This window comes from Dermacentor silvarum, chromosome 6 (genome assembly GCF_013339745.2).
Source record: "Dermacentor silvarum isolate Dsil-2018 chromosome 6, BIME_Dsil_1.4, whole genome shotgun sequence".
Taxonomy (NCBI): domain Eukaryota; kingdom Metazoa; phylum Arthropoda; class Arachnida; order Ixodida; family Ixodidae; genus Dermacentor; species Dermacentor silvarum.
In genome coordinates, this window is record NC_051159.1 from 129,102,720 (window position 1) to 129,125,801 (window position 23,082).

At 45.0% G+C, this 23,082-nt stretch overlaps 1 protein-coding gene and 1 non-coding gene across 2 annotated transcripts; both read right to left on the minus strand.

The window, feature by feature from the left end:
* Nucleotides 1–541: 541 nt before the first annotated feature.
* On the minus strand, nucleotides 542–10,625 carry LOC119456875 (retinaldehyde-binding protein 1-like). The gene is made up of 5 exons (XM_049669113.1): nucleotides 10,317–10,625; nucleotides 3,824–4,036; nucleotides 2,684–2,877; nucleotides 2,305–2,415; nucleotides 542–1,024 (listed from the first exon to the last, which is right to left on the minus strand). Exons 1-5 carry the CDS (start codon nucleotides 10,510–10,512, stop codon nucleotides 794–796), a joined length of 945 nt encoding a protein of 314 aa, XP_049525070.1. The 5' UTR covers nucleotides 10,513–10,625; the 3' UTR covers nucleotides 542–793.
* Nucleotides 10,626–15,011: 4,386 nt separating this feature from the next.
* On the minus strand, nucleotides 15,012–15,084 carry Trnav-cac (transfer RNA valine (anticodon CAC)). Its single transcript has one exon. It is a non-coding gene; the product is annotated as a tRNA-Val (tRNA).
* Between the last annotated feature and the right edge of the window lie 7,998 nt (nucleotides 15,085–23,082).

Below are 23,082 nucleotides of genomic sequence, written 5' to 3' on the forward strand. Positions count from 1 at the left end.
TATTAATTTAGATTACATTTTCCCATAGTGTTTCGTTATGCCTCTTATTGCCCTCTTTCTGTTGCAGTACATGAAGTGCAAGTCTGCTCCACCTTATCTGTGCTGTCCTGGCATTGACTGTAAACGTTAACAACACTTCTAAATCAGGAATTCGCACTAAACTGCGTTCTCACTCATGGTGGAAGTTCACGTGGTTCGGCAAACAGCAAATGCCTATGTCGGACATGTGTACCGAACTTTCACGTCAAAGTCCCATCAGTAAAGAAGTTTCTGACAATGTCGAAAATTCCATAATGTTCCGAAGGTCACGCGCTGGAATTCCTCGCCTCTCGTTTCCTGTCGCGTGAACATTCTACATGACGTGCCGTATACTGGCGTCATCTGTCTGCCCAGCTTTTTTCGTTCTCCGCCCGCACGTGCAGTAGGCCACACAAGTTTACAGGATACGGCTCCCACAACAAAGACGACTTTCTGTACTGTTGAGGCTTGACGCTTCTAATCTACCAATGATTGTGTATGTCGCAAAACCTACTATCGATAAAAACTTCTTTACCGAGGCTACGTGCCTACGTTTCGCTGGAATTCAGCTTTCTCGCGAATCCCACGTCCCATTAACTTTTCTGACCGACTGTACGTGCAAGCGGAATTGGTGGAATATGTATAATTAAGGTTACTTTTTAAAGCATCTCTGCATCATTCCAATCTGTACCTATCAACGGAGGCTTGACCAGCGCTATATAAACAAGTGAACTTGGACGATACATTGCTTTCCGTTTTATATTTTTAAAATTATTTACAAGAACGTGGCTTCGTTCTCAATCTCTGCGTCCGTGGCGAAGTTTTCGTCGCGCCTTCTGACGTAGCCGTAACTGCTGTTCTCTCGGTACTCGTCCTCACGTCGCTCCAGCTCGCTCCAGAAGCCGTCGAAGTCGGGAGGTGGAGCCTGGCCCCCGTACTCTTCGGGAAGTATCTGGGGTGGTACCTCCTTGTGCAGGGCTTCGAACTTTTCACCGTACAGACGAAACTGCGCACGTAACCGTGAGGTGCTTCAACTGCGACAGCTCAAGAAAACTGGGTCGTGCTTTAAATTCAACATTACAGCAAACCAAAGAAAAAGGAAAAAAAGAACCCTGACTTCGAAGAGCATGTGTGTATTGTGTGTACATTCGTGCATGCATGCTTGTGTGAGGGGACGGGGAGGGGGGGGGGGAGGGGTTGAGAACGTGCCTTCTAATATTTCACGCGGTATCGCGTGCACAAGTCACTCACTGGCCGGTAATAACCTTTCATTTCAGGTTCTCTTTCCAGGCGTGCGGGGCCACAACTATGGCCTGTGAAATAACAGCACATCGTCGTCACGCGGTGCGACTCATCTCGAAAAGTGTCAGGGTCCTTTCACATGCAGGAGTTCATTGCGACATATTTTATTAAAATCGCAAAGGTTTTGTATTGTACTCTGACTCGCTTAACTATTATCGTTAACCAGCACAGAAACTCACAGAAGTATGTACGCTTATTTTCACTCATCGCAATATTACATACGGTTCTAGGCCTCCGTTTTTTATGCCGCTGGATGTCAGGCATTCGAACACACACTGTTACTGCATGCATGCTTTGTGGTTATCCGTATTGAAGAATGAGTAACGTTTCCTCGGTAATTCCGTGGGTCCGCTTTAATGTAACGCGCTTCTCCATGCAACATTTAGTATCCAATCTTAGTATCTAACTAAGAGGTGTAGAGGAGTGTCATCAACTAGCCAGGCGTTTCACATCGGCCGACCAACAGCGACAGAAACCTATCCGAAACAACCCCTCCTCCGCGCTCTACTTTCCTTCCTGGAACCCCAGTATGCGACAGATTGTAGGTATTGTCCCACACTCCTGGTATGTCTTCTAAACTGCTCACCAAAGTATGATAGGCCATACCGTGGGGTCAAGCGCACATCCCCTGTTAACTATCATCGACCCTCTCCGCCTGCCCAGCTGCGCCGCCATGAATCCGATATCTTTCACGAAGATCGCCTCAAGCCTTACTTCGTCTCTCTTGTGTCTGCCTCTTAGAACGCAAAAATGGCTACTGTTTTTTGTTTTGTTTTTTTTTTTTCATGGGCGCAACTATAATGAAGAAGATGAAGTAGATGACAGCCCAGGCACACAGCAGCAACGCCAACGCAGTGCGCAAGATAGGTGCTAGACCTGAGGTAGTGCTCTTTGCTACCGACCTTTCGAATCTACAGCCCTTGTAGAATGAAGCTCCTTTCACATCTAACAATAATTACTTTAATGCGCTAATGAAAAGCTCACCCTCTGAATAAGCTTCGTCTTCAGAAAAGGCTTGATGAGAGTAAAAAACATGTCGAATGCCACGCCTTGTCTCACAGTGTGCACAGCTTCCAGGCGCATTGGCATGCAGTCCTGAAAAAAAAAAAAAAAAAGACGCGGTACGTTTTGGAATTCGTCGTAATAACTGTGAGTTAGCCATATAACTAAAGAAAATGTTGGTCTATTTGCTTAGAAACCGGATCGTGGGATAATTTCTACGGGCAGGCTGTAGTACACAACGCGCACAAAGAAGGATCTAAATGTGTATGGCCTATATGAACACAGACGGCCATGAAAAATTCACTTGCTGCATTCGTCACTGCTGCTACCTAAATGAAGGGAATGATGGAATTTTATATACCTGCAAATATTCGACGCCTCTTCTTATGAGCCCAATGTTGAAGGCGAGCAACTTTTCTGGAGTGAAGCCGGCGTAGTCAAACAGGATCACCATGCCCAGCGTTTGTGTTGCCGGGTCTTTGGCCAAGTGTTCCAAGCAAAGCATTAGGGCTCGGTGCATCTCGACATAAGAAGTCTCATCGAGGATCCAGGATCCTGCGGAAGTTATTTCAGCCAGGTTAAAATGTGCGAGCGAGAAATCCAGAGCTAATTTCGGCAGGCATTCATGTAGCTTCTTTTTTTTTTAGCAAGTCTTAGTGCTTTGTGTACGAGCACATAAAAAATGAATGGATTAATGAACCAAGTGATTTATGAATCAACTATAAGGTACGTCAACTAGGGTTTCCACAGCTGACAGCTCTTGAGGCAGTGGCGACCGTCATTACTTCCACGCTGCAAGCATTCTTTTGGAAGCAAGTATCAATGAATTTCGTTCTGTCTCGTGACGTGCTGTGGTAAAGCGAAAATGAAAAGCAGGTAGTTTGTTGTGGGCAACCACAATTGAAATCCATCGGACCTGCTGCGCAGAGATGCCGTGGTTTTATGAAATGCGAAACACAAAATGCATAGTGATAATCACTTGCCCTCTTCTTTTGCCCCTCCAGGGTGTTTTACGCTCGTTGATGAGAAACCTGGTTTGAGTACCCACTCGATTTCGCGTTGAGTAAGATCATCTACCCCGTTCAATATTAGAATGATGTTGCAGTGCCTCAATAGTTATTATGAAGCCACCAGTTTTTCACATGCTTTCGTGTACAACATTCGTTAATACTCAAGTTCACTCTACAGCGTTGAGCCAATTATGAGAACGGCGTAAGGTGTGTAACACTGACAAAACGTATCCTCCTCGATGTACTCGACAGCGAACCAAAAGCTTTAAAATAAGCTTTTACACACAATAGCATCGTGTCTTGACGCGCTATCTTAACAATGGTGTGAGCAAACCCGCTCTCAGAAGAAGCCGATGTCAATGGCTCAGCTGTCATTGGATGCATCGGAAACAAAACTAGGTACTCGATATGTATTTCACCAACATGCCCGGAGACGTGCAATGGTACATTACCAGCAGCGTCAAAAATGTTCTTACTGTGACGTCACCCACCAGGCTTGTAGAGGAAAATGGGGCGTCCATGAACGTCCGTGTCAGGCATGACCATCATTAGCTTGCGCGTGGCGGAGATCACCTTGTGAGGCAGGAAGTCCTGGAACACTGGACCACTCGTGTTGCGGATTTTATAGTAGTTTCGAATGGTGCGCAGTGCAGCCTCCACGTCGTACTTTCGCACACGCAGGAAGCGAAGAAGGAACTGGCGTCCTTTTGCGCGTTCAGGTCTTCATCCTCTGCGCAAGGGAATGCGGATGACGTTCACCTATGCTCTTGATAATTGATAGTAAGTGGACTTGGACACAAAACAACCAAACGCTTTATAATATAGACATGACTTTCATCTGTCGTGAACGTTTTCATAGCATTTTCTAAACTAAAGGCAGGCTAATTATGTTTCGACAAGGTGATTTAATAAAGCCTTTAGTGTGGCGAGATACAGCGCAAGAACCACGAGGACACAGGAAGACATACTGAACACACACACTGCTTCTTGCCTCCTCGTGGCTTTTGCATTATAGCTCTCCTCAACATGACGGACAAAAAAGCCCATAACGCAACCCTGGTCTATTTCAGTGTGGGCCGTTATGCCACTATATAAGTGCTTTGCAGTAATTATCGAAGTTTAGAGCGGAGCTTCACAGTCTTACATTCATTAGAGCTCCACCTGTGCATGGTTGCTCTCCATTGAAACGTTCGTCAAACAACAGGTGATACATACACTGCAAGAGTTAAGGGAAAACAATCATCTTTACGTCTACACGATAACTGTATATACATTATCTACATCCAGTTTTTTTTTCTGTACAATTAGGGCAGCGTTGTGTGTTTCACACAACTGGCAACGGAAATAAGAACTACCGTACCATTAACGAAACACTTACGTCCTGCAACTCTCATATCCAATGATCTCAAACGACTAATGGGAACATCAAGTGTTACAGCGAAGCTGTTTAGGGCTCAGTCTTTAATGGTCGCGTCCGGATGTAGAAAAAAAAACTCTTATTGGCCGTATGCTGTATGTGCGAGTGAAAGCGCGCGAGGAACGCGTGCTTTCACGGGGAGCGAATGCACGGCGGAGAGCAAACGCCGCTTCTTCCGTCGCGCGAAAGGCCGTGGGGGGATGGGAGGGAGGGGATGCGACGTTTAGCTGTGGCACCAAATGCGTCTTTTGCGCCCGCGCGCAAGGGGAACTGGCGACTCAATTTCCCCCGCGAAAGGAGGACAGCGGGAAGGCAGCGCGGGAGGGAGGGGTTGTGGCTTATGCTCTGTGAGCAACTTGTACTTTACACGGCGCCGGGCGTCCGCGCACACCGTATCTTAAAAGCGATCTGCAACACGGCTCCTACCTTTGTATGCGCTGTGCTTTCGTCGCTCAGCTTCCGTTGAAGCGATAGACCGCACGAACCTTCGCTCGCTGATGCTGGCGCGCTTGCTCGCGCCAGCGTTTTTACAGCGGTTGTGTGCGGCTCACACAAACAACGCACAGAACTGTTGTCGATGGCGGCGGCGTTTTGCCCGCGTTCGCACCAAACGCGCGCGGCGTTGGTGACGTGTTTATGAAGAACGTGCCAACCTTTGCTGTACACCCTATGGCGGTGTACCGTAGCGACCATAAGGCCATGGTCCCTGTGGGCACTAAATAAATGAAAACCACCGGATCATATATATTTCTCATTCTTTAATAGTTCAAATAACCAATTACACCATCACATCTTAATAGTCATAATTGGAAATACATAATTCCCACCATAGTACAACTTCGCTGGTCTTCCACCTCCACCCCAGTAGAAGGGCTGACAGTTTTTTATAAATGATTTGTCACGTCCCCATAAGCTCAAACGGAATTTGGGTACGTTGCTTATGAGGCATAAATATCCTTACAACAGGGCGTTCATCTTCGACATATAGCACCATCTTAGTTATCGTATTGAGTCGTCCTGATTTTTTAATGTGCAATAGCTTTAGTCACCTTACCTATTATTACACTATCCGAACAATACACTTCTGTCCTTGTGTTGTCTCTATATTAGACTCGCGTGTGGTATTCTTCTTGTACCTGTGTGTGACGTCATATACGGCACGCTACAGTGTTCTGTTCCTCCCTGGCTCTTTCCCTTCTTGTCTCCTCGTCATATGTGGTGTACATTTCAAGGAAAAATTACTAGCCTGCCTTTTCTATCTACTTTGTATCGTACTTATTTATTTTCATGAAATAAGTTGAGAGTTGAGATATGAGAATGCTTCTGCTTTGTTATAACGAAGCAATTATGCAGAACGTTAAAGGTATGGCGACTTGCGTGGTGCTTTCTTGTAAAACACGTCTTCGTGCTTATGTCTTCACCAACGGAATTCTAACGCTTTATCTTATCGCGTAAAACTGGAGGTGCAGCATCTCGGACCATATCGCGTCTAGATAGGCTATAAAAATGTACATGGAAGCCCGTCGTCTCTTGCGTTGTGATAAGAATTCATCCCCACGAGCAATACTTTGTTTTCCACGAACCGTTTGTTTTCGCGTAACCGTCCGTCTACTGAAAAAAAAAATAGCGTAGCTTGCACTGGAGGCGCAATGCTAAAGAGACAGCGGAGCTGATGGGCACCTAGCTAGTCCTGGCTTTGGGCTAGGCTAAGCACTGCCAAGTCATCCCCAGCATTTCCCGGAATTTATTGATTATTGATCGATCATCGATTAGCTATTGATTGGCTATTGCAACGTATTGGCCACGTATGTGGGCTAGGCTAAGCACTACCAAGTGATCCCCGGCATTTCCCAGAATTTATTGACTATTGATCGATTATTTATTGATTGGCTATCAATTGCCTATCGATGACTGATTAAGCTTATGAAGTCCCAATCATGCTTATCTAGACTTAACCAGGCTCAGCTTCGCTAGTTCACAGGCGTATGTGCCATTGCGCTTGGACCCTTTCTGTACTGCCGCCAGGATCGGCCCACATTTTTGGATTCAGCAGACAGATTACGCCCGGCTTAAATAGCTCCGCTGCTAAAATTATGCTCGCCGCTTACCGCGATTCCTCGAAGCATGACGTCTGTTGCAAACATAAGGAGGTAGCATCTCTCGCCTATCATCATCGTTGTCATCGAGGTTCCATTAAAGAAGGAAGATTATGGGCAGCCATGGTGTCGCTTACTTGAAGCTCCACTTCGTAAACTTGGATTAAATTTAACTGCTTTGATGCTGATCTCCGTTAGGGCTTCAGCACTAGGTCTTAGCTACAAGTATTTGTTTTACTCTGTGCGTGATTACATTCTAGCTACAAAACCGTTACCATGGTGATTTCGATTTTCCCCAGTATTCCTATTGTAATTATAAGTTCGTTCCAGCCCAAATCGCTCAAGGTAACTTATTTTATTTCTTTAAATGTAATCATCTATTCATCTGGTTCAAATTATCTCATAAAAATTTCTTCCAAGCTTTTTCAATTTTTCCAGTTATCCACTCGTTCCTATAAATATGAGTGTATTCAAACGCCCCGATTCATGCCCCAAGTCCGCCGTGGGTATGAGCCATATCTATTGAAGGATCATCATCATTATCATCATGGTGATGATGATGATGATGATGATTATTATTATTATGATGATGATCGCTCGCCGGTCTTTATTGTTCACATTTGGTGTCGTGAAATACGGCACTGCAACTGCGGCTGGCAGTGCGACCGAGACGGTGGTCCGATCCGTGGATTAATGCGGCTGCAGGTGTCATCTGCAGGTTGTCGAAGCGGAGGCATCTTCAGTTTATTTCGGCTCCTTTCGGGGACCTTGCTCTTCTGCACTACGGCCTAAAGTTGGCAAGGCTCGGATGTCTTTCGAGATACGCAGAGCACATACATCCTCTCAGTTCAGACCTCAGAGCGGCCCCTGGTATGTCTGTCGGTCCTAGCAGATGTTCACTTCGGTGACGGCTTCGAAGCTCGCAAGGCCCGGACAACGATTTTCCGCGGCGACATCCGTCCTCTGCCTTGCCTTCGAAGCGACCGGAAGATCAAATGCGAACGTATCTCGCCACCGCAACGACGACGGCTTCAAGGCTCGTAAAGACGGCATAGCGAGTCCCATCCGGAAGCCCAATCTTGCAGGTCTAGCTCCCCAAGTCGCCGGCCGTGCACCTGCCGATCTACTGCGCCTTCGTCCCGACGGCCACTCCGAGGTTCGCGAGGCCGGGCTGTTGAGGTTTCCCAACGTGAGTCATCCTGGCGCCCTTGGAGTACCGAGCGCCATGCCAGCAGCATCATCGAACGCACTAGCCCCGAGCAACGTCAACGATGACAAGTAATGTTTATGCAGCGCCCATAGCTCTGGCCTCGCAAGCGCTCAGAGGATAAAACTGTTTGAACGTTTGGATGTCAGTAAAAGCCATAGCCCAATACGCGCCGTTTCCACTTCCCATTAGTTCACCTTCTTGAGTTGCTCACAGATAGGAAGTTCGTTCTACGTTATTTGAAATTAAAATATTGTTGTTAGCGCGATGACTTCTTTGACAGGATCAAAATTTTTTTCTGTCAAATCCCATGGGCGCCTGGTGTCGCCGGCTCAGCAAAGCCGCCGCTTCTCGGAAAGAAACAGGCATGAGGGTGTTTGGTTTGGTTTGGTTTGGTGCCTATAGAAATAGCACAACCCACTACGGGGGATTGGCCATGAATCGGGCGGCATGTGGGTGTGCCGGTGCTATAGGGGCCGCATACTAACTGCCTCCTCTTCGTTTTGTTTGCATGCGCGTGCACATGTTATTTGTTATTCAACACTGAAGCGTTCCACTGCATGAGCTGTTTGCAACAGCTAACGTAAGCTGCTAAATCCTTCCTGCTTGAATGGCAAAATGTTGCGGCTGTTTCTAAATACCAGTGGAGCTTCCGTACTACGCCCGCAGGTCTGTGTGTATGAGTGAACGAGAGAAGAATGGAAACTGAGGGGCTCTAGTTTTTGTTAATCATGGCCATATAAAGACCACAGACAATGAAGCCAAGAAAAGCATCGGGGAAGTTAGCTGTTCGTAGCGAGGGTCTTGATTCTGGCTGCCTTGATGTCATTAGGTGGCATACGAGGATTTATCAGCTAGGTGCCTACCATCCTACATAAGTTCGCGTGTTACGTGGCACTCTCGGACAAAAAAAAAAAAAAAAAAAAGATGTTCCACATCCGGCCATCATGGCTCTGAGTGGCGCTGGCTAACACTCCCAGGGCTAGACCTAGTAAACATATATATATATATATATATATATATATATACCCAAGTTGGTGGGTATTTATGCTGCTTCCCATCATCTAAGCCATTTCGTACCCACCAAGCGGGTAGCACGCTTTCGTCTATGTCTTCTAGGAGATTAATAGCTAGTTTCTATGTTCGCAGACGAGTGAATGCGCCGAGGGTAGAACTCGTATTCATTTTAAATGTGACTCGTGTAGCCGGTCTATTTGTTACCGAAGATCATCCATATTTCTAAAGCATAGTACATTAATGCTCGAAATGCCCGTCCCATATTGACTCTCGGGATGACTGGCTCTTGCAATAGCAGCTATTTTAAAGCCCAACAGTGCGCACGTACACACTAAGGCCACGTGCGTATCTTTTTCGCTGCACGGCACCGAAATTGAGCTGTATGACGCATCGGCTTTGAAAAACGGACGGATCTCGCCAACTGCTAGCAACAACGCTCGAGCAAGGATGAAAAATCTGAAAGTGGTTCAAGGCCACCGCTTGCGACTGTGATGGATGCGGTAAGGCTATGCAGCGTGATCTCGAGGTGGGAATGGGAAAAGCGTCGAGCTCGCCTGCCGCAAAATCAGTCGTCGCGCTGTACGTTTTCTTCTTTTTTTATATAACGCTATAAGTTAGTGATTCTTCCCTATGTCGTTTCTCTCCAAGTAGAGTATCTGTGGTCAACCCTGCATTTGATTGGCGTGCCACACAAATATATTACTCATGCAATAGCTCCGGTTACGATGGTACATAAACGTAAATCACTATATAGTAATATCGCTTGATAGTCTGCACAGCAAATCTGAATGTGTTTGCGCTCTCACCTTTCGAATAAACAGTTATTAGTTAGCCTGAGTAGAGTTGAAGCGCGAAATGACACAGGGAACCGGACGTACAGACAAGCGATTAGTCAGCACCGGTTTCTTGCGCGCGTCCCTTTCTTGTGGTCAGGTGTTTTTCTTCAGAAGTATGGTGGTAATTGAATGAAATGAAGAAAAATGGTGCGTTACAGCGGTTCGAGTAAGTGAAGTGAAATAACGTGACTGTTGTCTAATATGTTATGGAAAACTATTGTTGATGTCGGTATTCGATATGCGTTGTTTTACTTAATTGAGTGTTCCAACCATGCTTCATCGTCTCCCTAGCCGATGGACAAGCTTAATTGGCTTAGATCGACCAGCGAATTCGGCTTGGGCGTGCAGGCAGTAAACTTGATTTGATGTAATTTGAAAGGACGCACTACTCCTGCAACACCTCCATCTAACCTGCGCAGCTCCCTGCTATTCGTCGAAGCTGTTCCAGCCCTGACAGCAGTTGCGCCAATTTCGCTAGCGCATCCTGCCTCTTGGCGGATGTCTCTCCAAGCTCCTCCTCCGCTATCCTCTGCAATTTGAAAGGTAGGGCACCCTCCGACCTGTCGAAGACGTCCTCCACGTGTTTCTTGGTGTAAACACCCGACATTGTGGAGGCTCTACTGACGAGCGACACGTGTCAGCTCACACGAGTACAGGCAGACGCACCCTTGGCGGAAGCGTTCGCCAAATGGTGCGACGGAGAGTGAAAGCGCCGACACTGTTTACAAGCGAGGGCAGGAGCGTCTAGCCGAAGGCTGGCAGAATACACGCCCTACTGGCGGCGCCTATGAAACCGGTTGCGTATTGAAAGTCAGCCAAGGGCAACGGACGGTAAAAGCCGTTTAACCCCTTCCCGTCCTAATGCCCGCAAGCGCTTCATTGCAATCAAGAGAGAGAGAGAGAGTTTGTGGCAGAGAAGGATGCCGAATGTTTGTTATCAGCACATCGAAACTAGCTCGCGGGCGACATTCAATTAGAGTGGTGTTGCGCTGCTAAGCGCGAGGTCACGTGATCAAATCCCAGCCACGGCGGCCGCATTTCGATGGGGGCGAAATGCAAAAACGCCCGTGTCCCGTGCGTTGGAGGCCCGTTAAAGATCCCCTGGGGGTCAAAATTAATCTGGAGTCTCCCACTATGCTCATAATCGTGGTTTTGGCCATGTAAAACACCGGAATTCATTCATTCATTCACGTTCAAATGAAGGAGAGCTTTATTTCGAACAAGAAGAAACGAAGGGTTTGGCGCATCTTATAGAACAAGGGCAACAAGACATCGACCGCTTCATGTAACAGGGCTGGTCTGACATCCTCCACATTAGCTGTGCCCATTCTGTAGAGACTATCTACAACATTTGTTTTATTTATTGTCGCCGTTCTTTATTTTTAAGAAAACACAGATTATAGACACCGTCTCGGCAACTTGGAGTGTATATATATATATATATATATATATATATATATATATATATATATATATATATATATATATATATATATATTCGTGTTCCGGGCATTCTTTCTCTGGGAGCCTCCTCTCTCTTGCACACGGTCTACGATGATGACGGACCAGGCCATATATCTGGGAACCGCCATTGGTGGTATGAATAAACAGGGCTACTGTAGGGGGCATCCACGCACACTTATTAAGACAATCGGGGCATTTCTCTTTTTTTCTTTTTTACGAGGACGTTACAAATCAAACCTTGGACACGGTCATAGGGATGTTTTTTCAGACGTGGTGGAATTTCCACTCTTGCCAAGGCAATTTCTTTATTGTTTTTAATATATTATTTTACTTCGTTCAATTGATTCTTCCCCAAAATTTTCGCTGGCTTAAGTAATACCGAAATGTCTTTTCTAATTCCACCCAACTCTATGCCAATCCCTCAAACTTGTTATGCGCCATCAGTAAATTAAGAGCAACCAACCAACTCACTATTGCAAAGTGAATTTTGAAGTTAGGCCAATTTCCCAGTGTGGGCCACGGATATGTTGGAATACAACCACTACGATAAAGTCAAATGCTTGGGCATAGGGAAGAGATAGCTCACTGCATAAGCGACTGTTTCATTGCTAGGAATGTATATTTATACACACAGATACACAGAAGTATGTGCGTATAAACGCGTGCAAGACGAAAACAAGAAGAAAGAAATAGTCTCTATATGTGCCGGGCGCCTCTAACTGTATGCCAAAATGAGTTCGGAAGTGCAGGCCAACAGAATTCCCCATGCAGGTAAGTACCGCGTGTATCCCATGATTAAAAATATAGTATTCGAGATAGGATGACCATATTGGCTGACCAAGCTTTATAACAAGTGACATACATCAGAATTTACACTATACTTGTCCATTCTATAGCTGTCAGATTGTTCATGTAATAGCTCTCACTACGTTATTATTTTTTTAATAAATGGCCTTGGGGGTCACATTGTAAATGAAATCCATAATTGGACGACATCTCGTCTGGCCCGGAAGTTGATTCATATTGAAGAAACACAATTGACAGAACAGGGTTCAGCGAACAATGCTTCCGTGTGGAAGCCGAAACGTCTAACCCCTTCGACAACACCCCTTTGGTCGGCGCTTCGTTAATTGTGTTTTTAATATCAATATTTTAACTGCAGAACTTAGGTCGTACAGTACTCAAAGCATAAGCTTTTGCTAGAAACTTTGTGCATAACACCTGTTTCAAGAAATGGGAACTCAAAAGGTGTAAGGAAGCTGTTAAAGATAAGATATTGCTGTTCAAGCTAAGTTTTTCGTGCTGATTTTTTTTTCTTTTTTTGTGTGTGTGTAAATTTTAGCCACAACAACTCTCTCTCTCTTGTTTTTCTTTCTCTGTTCGGAGAAAGGATAAACATTAGGAGGGAGCATGACGTCAGGAAAGTAGCCTCGGCAAGGCAACTTCTAATAAATGGGCCCGTCCTTGTCTTCGGTGCCTATTTGCGCATTGATTCTTGAGAAACAGGCCCTTCGTGGTTGCCTGACTCTTCGAGACATTGTTTGGTTAGCGGTGTCTCTTAATGACGACCCCGTAATGATCGGCCCGTCTCCACCCGTATTCCGCTCGGCTCTCCCCGATACTGCCCGCACACTCCGCGGCTAGAAATTACTGATTTCCCAACATGTGGCGAAGGCCTATTTTATTTTCCGTCAGCCTCTCCTTTATATATATATATATATATATATTGTGTCTAGGCTTCAAGATTGTCACGTGACGCTTCCACCTACTACGTTTTCTTCATCTATCACACAAGCTGAGGCTTGGTGCTGCTATCTGCTGGTAGGTCGGCAACTTAACACGTCCTAAGGCGGGACCTCCGAGATTGCCCCCCCCTTCATTAAGCTTCGCGCTGCATTGGTGAGGCGGCGTTGTTGCGCTGGGCTCCGTCTCGCAGCTACAATGCGAAGCTTATGACTCACGTTAGAAGTGGTTGTAGCCTGAACTGATGTTTATAGCGCTACAAGTGCTACTGCGCTGTGTGGTGATTGGATGCGGTGATAGTGACCGACTGTGATTGTACGGTATGGCATGGTATGGTATGCCTTATCTGATGGCGCATACCCACTGCGGGGCATTGGCCAAGATTCGGATGGAATTAGGCAACCTTTGTTAATACTAAAACTGGTAAAGCTAACTGGAGAAAATGAACAAAAATAAAAATTTTGAGAATTCAAGAAAATCTATTTGAAGCACTTATAAATTCCTCCACGGCTGAGCAAATTTCCCTGTGGCACTTTCCAGGAGAGGAGGACTGTGTACCTGCGCTCCATTTCTTTCTCGTTGTCTATTTTACTATCATTTACCATTTTAACAAGGAGCACATGGTGGCAAGAAATAACGCAACATTGTAAATTGCGCAGAATTATTTTCGATTTAAACAAAGATTAGGAGCGGAGGAGCTAAAAAAAAGCTCACTATACTAAATAAGTAAACTAAAAGCTAAGCAATGCAAACAAGAATCTGCGTAGCTATTATACAGTGGTTATACACGGCGTTATTCTCTGCGTAACTACCCGTAGCCCGCAGGACCTTACAGTAAAGTTATCCCATCCATCCATGTACAGGTGTTTCCTAACTACACTTTAAGAATTGGTCCTCTAGTACTTCCAGGTTTAAATCTCCCCTAAAGGCTAAAAAAAATATCATAATTGCCCCGAAATACTAGATGTTTAACAGTCGTCTCATCAGGCGCGATAGAAAATTTTGGTTCTACGTTAGAAGTTGTGAGGAGCCGTCTATATGGAAAGTGTTGCCAAAGTAATTTTTTCGAATTCGTTCAATATTCGAGGAGACAGGAAAAATTGAAATGACGTGTCACCGTATGCTGCCAGGAGGCCAGCTTCACTGCTCCTTTTGCTTCCACTAGCGGCCGCAAGCGTCATCGCTTTTCTGCCTTCTTCCACACCGTAGCCGATTAACCGCGTCAGGTTTACGTCACGAGCCCTTGCTTCTTCTTCTTCTTCTTTTTAGCTATTATTTGCCTCTTTTGCTTCCAGGGACGGTTGTGTGCTTTCTGGGTGATTTGCCGAAGTCACGTGTCATAATCGGTGACGTTGCAGGCAGGGCGACTGACGTAAAGGCGTTTATACACGCGTATGGCCTCGATCCTCCACAGGCTAGTTGCGACTATTTCATGGTAACAGGCAGCGCGAAATTGACGATGACAGAGGACCGCCGAACTCCAACTGTTTCGAATGAAAAAAAAAAAAAAAAAAAAAAAAAAAAAAAGATTGTCCGGCAGGAATTCCTTCAAGAGCAAGGGTGCACGCGGGTTTTCGTTTGACAATTCAGCTGTTCTTGCGCGGTGCAGCAATTTGACACTTGGAAGGTGCGGTCGTCGGAGCTGTCTGTTTCCTATGGCTAAACCTAAAGCCCCTCCATACACGTTTTCAAAAGCGGCGCTGGCGCGTGGAGGCATGGAGGGGCCTTAGCCAAACCTAATGAGCGGCCCTTTAGGAGTTCGCATCCTTGCACTGTGACGAGGCTTATGCGGTCTGTTGTCCAGCCGTGTTGATAACAGCCCACCCAAAGAGTAAATCAACAGTGCTCAGCAAATCGTAAAAAAAAAAGAAAAAAAACCGAATTGAAAAAAAAAATAACTGTTTCCGCCCGGGATCGAACCGGGGACCTTGCGCGTGTGAGGCGCACGTGATAACCACTACACCACGGAAACGAGCTGGCAACGGGGGCGCTAGTGGGGGACAAGCATCGAGCGACTGGCTATTGTTTCTACATTTAGACCGTTTGGGTGCGAAGTTTTCTCTGTTCTTTTTATTTTTCTTATTTCTTTACTTACTTCTTCGGATTGGCAGCTTTTACGTAAGCAGTAATCTGCCCAGTTATGTGCATGATGAACGAAGTTTCGTTAATTAACCCTAAATTTTTTTTTGTTCGCAAGACAAATGAGCAGTTTAGAGCTCCGGCCAGTCCTAGAACTTTACCTAACTAAGCGAAGATATATAGTTAAGCAAGCTTCTGTAAGAACGACATGAACAAATCTTCAGCCCTATATGTAACAAATATGTAACCCTCCTCAGTAAATGTAACTACTGGCCATGATCCGCAGTGTACGAACAATATTCATATGAACAAATACATAGGCGGCGACTACGGGGAGGCTCCGGGGCCCGGGCCCCCTCCGGAGCTTCCAGAAAGGGGGGGGGGGGGGGGGGGGGCAGAGCCCTCCCCCTCCTCCCCCTCCCCCTAAAGTATAATTGCCATAGTTCTGTTACCTGCATGATTTGAAGTTTCTTTTGAGTTGCCGCTACATTTTCACTTAAAATTTTATTGGAGTTAACAGCTATACTGCATCATTGTTGGCACAGACATGCATGGCTTTCGCTTCATAGTTTCGCTTTATTTCTGAAAATCCTTACAATTGGAGGGCAATTGCGCATTAGAAGCACCAGCGGAGGCTACCTCGTCCGTATTTCTTCCCTTCAACAGTTTTCTTTTTTCAGTATGTACATAATGCGCAGACACAATATATTGAAATATATACACAGGACAAGGTTTATTATATTTTTTAAAGGGAAGGAGGTAGCCAACTAACAATTGTTTCTAATGGTATGGATAATACATGCCACATCGTCAAATTTTGCGCTACACAAACGGGCACAACGAAAGATACACAAGGACGACGAGCCTATGCCTAGAGAGTGAATATGTTGGTGTATGTTCACCTCGCTTAAAATTGCTTTACCTGCTTTTTTTTTTTTTTGACCCCGAAAGAAACCTGCAGCCTTCAGTGATCCTTTTGGAATTGGAAGAGTCTTTTATCTACGGCGTATGAAATGCACGTGGAGGATGTGTCACAGTATTGCTTCTCTTTCCAGTAGGCAATGCTAACGACTCATGAAAAAGAAATTTCAAAAAAAGGTCTAATAATTTACAGCATTTATTAGGGATGGGAACATCGCCGCTTGCATGCAGAGGCCATAAATATATATAATTCACTCAGTAACCGATATGAGGCCTAGCCGGATTCACTCGAAATCAGAATCAATAGCCGTCATGCTCAGCAGCGCCCATACTCGGACTCACAATAAAGAGAAAAGAGGCTGCATTTTCGCCGGAAAGGTGAAGCAGTATTATAATGATAGCGAAGTATAAGACAATTACACGAAGAAATATTCTTGAGTTGAATTTAGGGGTTTCACGTTCCGAAACCACGATTTGATTATGAGGCACGCCGTAGTGGGGGTCTTCGGATTAGTGTTGACCACCATGGGATCTTTAACATGCCTCCAAAGCACAGGACACGGGCGTTTTTGCATTTCGCCCCCGCGGAAATGCGGTCGCAGCAGCCGGGATTCGATCCCGCGACGTCGTGCTTAGCAGCGCAACCCCATAGCCGCTAAGCCACCGCGGCGGGTAGGAAGATTCGTACCGGCTTCACCCGCGTATTCTTCGAGGTCACACGAAGTTTCTTGAAGTGCTACTGCCATTAAATGTTATATATATATATATATATATTACAGTGAAGAGAGCGAAGAAGGTGACACGAACTAGAAGACGAAGACTCTGGCCGTTGCCTGAGCGCCATATATGTCGCTCGTAAATATATATGAATTTGCACTCGTGGGCCTGCTTTCTTCCTGCAACAACATATATAACCTTTAATGAAACTTCGTGTGACCTCGAAGAATTTCTCACTGAAGTAACGGCCTTATATATATATGAATCAAGTGAATGTCGGTCTGGGAGAATCGGTCGAAATTCCACTGAGTCGTCGGCTGATGTGCTGCAATAAACATGATAAACATAGTCTATGGACGGATGGAAACAACTATATTAAAATCCGGCGAAGTTTAACGACCCGGGCTCAGGTCTCCCACGAGGAGACTTGGTCTATGTCTGAATACCTGCATGTCCATTACCATTCAGCATCGTTTTATTTGCTTTGTCGTTCATGTCGCACGAGACCCACTTAAAAGTTTTTCCATTTTTTTTTTCGAGTTATCTCCGGAAGCGTAACAAGGTGGCATAAGTATACAGTGGCCTGCAGCTTCTTTTCGAAGAATGTGTCAAATATGGCACTGCCGTGCTTTGAAAAAATAAAAAAGTGTATGGGGGGAATGGACGCTATTTCAACACCATTAGTGCGGGTCACGTGCGGACGCGGAAGGCCAATTTGTCACTGTACGAGACTATTTGAACACTCAAGCCCGTATTCTAGACATTTCACCCCTAATAATATGAGCGTTTTCAGCGTTTCTGCGACAATTAGCAAATGTTGTTGTTGTTGCCTCAAATAGTCGCTACTCTTGATCTTCGCTGTCGTCATCTTCGGAAGCAGATGAAGACCCGGAATTTCGATGTATGCGCGAGAGAAAGAGAACATTTTGAATGTGAGAAAGGCAGTGTAGGTCAGCCGGAGGAGCCTTGTCTCTGGCCTGTTACGTGCTCGACGTAGAATTAAGGTAGAATAGGAAGTGAGTGAGTAAAAACTTTATTGAAAATAAATAAATAAAAGAAGGCACGCTGGTTGGGGCCCCTATTCCAGGGCTCCACTGGCACGAGCGGCTCGCTGGGCTCGGTCCAGAAGAGCCAATTGGCTCTCCCGGCCCTCGTCCGCAAGCCATATGCCTCCCACTGCCTATTCCCCATGAGTGGATGTTTCGGTATTATTGGGCTGTCTATGTGCGGAGGCCTCTTGGGACACTCCCACGTGATGTGTTTTAGTGTGGGTAGGGAGAGGAAGTGCGGATGACGATTATATGCATACAGTAAACTATGTACACATCGTACACATGCGATATGCATATATGCTCTGTGTACAGTTCGTCACAATGAGCTGGAGCCTGCTATGTCGTTCTTGAGTCTTGAGTTGAGGCTGCTCTTTGTTAAAAATGGAGTGCAACAAAACTGCCATAACACAAAGTGGACAGAAAGGCAACACAGAAACACAGCCTCTTCTGGTATATTTATAAATTGTTGGTTACAGCTTTGTTAGCATACGCTCTAGATGTACCGCTTGAGCGTGTACATCGCGCCAATGCACAATCTCAACAGAAACACGAGCCAACACTGGCCGAGCCTCATCGGCAGACTTTACGTGCGCCTGAAGAGACAGCAGAATGTACTTGAGTAAATGTAGTTCAACGAAACGAACACGAAAAAAAAAAAAAAAAGGACAACAAAATCTGCGGAAGGAGTTGGCAATTCGATCTCGACGCACCGCGACAGAATGAAAATGACTGCCGGGAAGCCAGAGAGCGTAATGCAGAGACGACGGGTGCTACGTTGTCCCGATGTCGCCTGTCCGCTTCATTTCCATCTGTGCTGTAAACGCCTACGCAGTTATTTTACAGAATCATTTCTACAACCTACAAAATGCGAAATTTTGGCAGATTTCGTGGCTTTGCACTACACCATATCGAGACTATCTGCCTTCCTTGATGCCCCTGAGCCCCTGATGCCCCTGTGTTAACCTATATATTCGCAATTGATCTATAACATAAAGGTTACTCGGTTACTAAAACAACTTGATCTTTGTGTTTACGGCAGTTTCCATCGCGTCTAGAGGTTACATTTGTCGAATTATCTATTTTAAAGGTTACTACAACGCCAAATGCCTTGTAACTTTTAGATTGTAACCTATAAAAAGCGTCGTAATTCATGGCTCAGAGAACCTATAGCATGGACTGGAAGTTTATTGATTATTGTGTAATATTGCGGTCCTGGTGTGGCGTTTTCAGCCCGGACTAACCTGTGCGATATAGTGTGCGACCGGGGGACTGGGGCAGGTCGGATTAAATTAAGATTTTATTGGTAGCAGTCGGGCACATTGGTTTAGCAATGTCAAAAAAAAAAAAAAATCTTGCATGAGCGCATGCTCGAGTCAAACAGCAGCAATTCATTGGTCAATGATCTATACTGCAGACGTGCCATTATAATCTACAAGCAAGTCATGGAAACAATGTACCTGCATCGGAGAACATTGTGGCGAACAATGTTGTGGCATAAATTGTCACTACGGTTGAATGTGGCGGAAAGCCCCCCGTTACCACTGCAGCCATTTTAGGCAGTGGTACAAAACATAGATTTGTATACCAGCAAAAAAACGAAGAGCGGATGCATTATGGTGATTGAATATATTTTTGCACCAAATAATTTTATTTCTTAGTTCCTTGTGTATCAATGCTCCCTTTCGTTGAGTTTATTTCATCTTTTGCTGAAATGCGACAGCCACTGACAGGGGGCGCACGCTGAAGGGCGCGCGCGGACGCATGCCGGAGTACTGTAAACGCTCGACGAGCGACAGAATGAAAGCGACGAGCAGGTCGAATAAATATTCTATAGGCCGAGAAAGATGCTTTGTAATACGACTTACTGTACACTGCAACAGAATGTATTGCCACCGTGATTTTTTTCCCCCACTTTTAACGTATGAGAGGGAGCGGTTCCTAAATGGCAGCAAATGTCGGGTTCATTAAAGAACGCCAGACACGCACCACTTTTGCCCGCTCACCAACACGCGAGAAAGACGCCGCTACATTCACCTAACAGCGGGTGACAGCCGCTCCACTAAGTTTCGTAGAGAGATGAACGTGCGCTTACGGTATGAGGCCACAATGGCGGCCGACTAAATGAGCAGGGAAAACCACACAAATACGAACGAACAGCAACATCTTTAAAATGTTATAGAATATTGCAATCTAGAATGGTTCTGTGACACTTGGATGGAATGTAGTTTGATTATTATTTTTAGTTGTGTTATATGTGTAGCGTAATTAAACACGCTTCAGCTTCAGTCAAACATGAGGGCAGCATATATCCTTTGCGTTGTGCAGCTCTCGAGATGCATGCCGGGAAGAGTATCGCCGGTGGCCCGGTGCGCGCTTTTTGTAACGGTTGTGTCGTGTTGCGCTTTGTTTCATAGCTTTAACCACGTTTTTACGCTCTGCGATGGGGTGGCGTGCGCCTAGCAAGCGTGTTGTGCGTCTGAGTCGCTCGTGACGATTGGTGCAGTTACCAAAAAGACTTATAAAGGTGCGCGAGCAGCTGAAAATAAGCCATGACTCCGTGGAGTGGGACATGTTTGGTGTGCTGCGTAGCCGCTGTAACGAGGCGCATTGCCGATTGGCCAATGGCAAAAGTTCTTCGCCTACCTGAGAGTGGTGAGCATCGGTTGTGTTGTGACTGCTGTCACGAATGCCAAAGAAAGGAATAAATGTGACCTAGGTAAGTGATGCTTCTTGTTCAATTATTTATTTGTTGTGTTCAGTGTCGTATATTTCGTGGTCAATTCACGCTACTCAGTCTTTCTGAAGCGAACCGCTTGCTCGCTTCATAAAAACCGGCTTTAAGTATCTCTATAAGTAACTTTGTTGGATATTCTTAAAGCTCAAATTTATGTTGCACTTTTGTGCGGACGCGCAGCATTAGACTTCATGCACGGAACGGGGTGTTTTGTGCTGATATGGTCAGACGTCGGCATTATTTTTTTATGCGACTATATGCGTCGTGATGAAGAAACAATATGGTTCCGGTCAATTTCAGCACACATACAGCCATTCAAGTCTTCTAGTAAGTTAATCGTGCTCTGTCCAGGGCTAAAACTATATTGAGCTTGGCTCAATAAACCATACTTTTGACAGAATAACATCATATCAGCACGAACAGCTTTTTCAAGAATACATGCAATAGACGAAAGGATAGCTACTGGTCTGTAGTTGTCGTAAGAATTTCGTGAACCTTTCTTAAAACGGGTGCTTTACTACGCTTATTTTCAATTTCTTGTGAATATGGCCTGGCCCGTCTTTAGCATTTCGTTAATGATGTAAAGTAACACTGCTTTTAGTCTATTAAAATATCTTATTCTAATGCCATCGTAGCCAGGCGATTTCGTGATTTTTAATGTCCTGACTATATTCCAGAGTTCAGTTTCTGAGATACAGGTAGAAGGTAAGTAAGCAGAATGTATATGCGAGTTATTTGTTGTGTTATGCGCGCACCATGATGCTCTGGGCGTAAGTAACTTCGTCACAGAGTCAATGAAGTACTCATTAAAATCCTCAGGTAATTTCCCGCTTTCCACGTTCGAGAAAGCTTGTTTTATTGCGCTGTCCATTATACGCGTAAGTGGCCTTCCTAGAAACGTGTTGACTGTGCTCCAGGTTCTTCCGGAATCGTAGTGGGATGCACAAAATTTCTGCAGGTGGTAACGTTTCATAGCTATACTCTTATTTTCGCTGTAATTTTGTTTTTAATTTGTCTACATTCTTTTTTGTAGTCGTATCAATGGGTTTTTCCTGCAGCTTTTTCAGAAGTTTGCTTTTAATGTAGCAGAGTTCCAGGATTTCTTTATCAATGCAGGAACTACGGGGTTTCTACGCTTGAGCCTAATTTTCCTTTGGGACTTGCGGTAAATATCAGAAAAGCTCTGTACCAATAGCTCATATCATTGTAAATGGTCAGCAGATATGGGCCTGTCCCAATTAAAAGACCTTATTTGTTTATCAAGATAAGCGTTGTTCAAAATTGATTTTTCGGAGAACTCTCCCAAAACGGCTAGGGAAACAACATAGTGGTCCGCTACTTTTTCCTTTATTACATACCCAAAGGAACTGTCCTTACACAATTTTGTAATGATGTGGTCAATATAGCTTTGTGTTAAACGACTGCCTAAGATTTCTTCACGTGTGTAACGTTGAATTTGATTTTCCAGTCCGACGCTTGCTAGTAAGGTTGGGTATTCTGTTACTCCCGTTTTGTTTACATTAGATACATCTAAATTAAAGTCACCAGCTAGTATAACTTGTTGCTTTCACCCATGGGCGCGTAGAAAGTGTGACAGGTCTTCCAGAAAATTGTTTACGCTTTTGTTTGTCGGTCTGTAGACTGCGCACACTAACCATTCGTCATCACCTTTTGTAATATTTAGAGCAATTACTTTTGCTTCAAAAAAATCTGCTTGCATCTGCTCGCATAACCAATCATTATTTACAAACACGAGCACACCGCCACCTCTTTGGCTTTTCCTACACAGTGAAAATGACTGAAAGCCTGTTTGCGCGAACTGCGAGCATTCGGGCTCAGTAACATTAACTTCTGTCAAGATAAGCATCTGCAGGGATGACAGAGCTTTTTGCAAGTACGCCTGTAGCGTGTCCCAATTTTTTTTCGTAAACTCCTCACATTGATACGTGTTACTTCAAATGCGAGATCATTAGATTTTTCCACTCGCCCATTCCTTCTTCCTTTTCACCCAATCACTTACAACACTAACGTTCTCAGTCATTTCACACCAGTTTGGTTAAAGCTTCTTCATTGTATATTCAAATGAGCGAATCACTCTCTTGTTTTCACACAAATATCCGCCCATTGCGAGCCCAGACCACCTGCAGGCACAAATAAAGTTTCCTCCAATCCAATCCTATGCAATCGCAGACGAAGCGGTATTATTTCTATTTCGCACCCTGTTTAGTCATCCAGAGCAGTTTTTCATACGTGCAGTAGGGCTTTCGTGGATAAAAATACTTTCTTTCCTTAGTCTGTATCCTTTATCAATCCATTTATCTCACTTCTCTCCTAGCAAAGCGTACTAGGATTGGAGTTGCAGTGTTTGATTTAGGTTTTTTTTTTTTTGTGAAGTGTTTAAATGTCCTCATCTGTTGGTGCAGAAAGATCAAGTTTCTCGGCCAAAGACCGCAAAACTCCTCTTAAG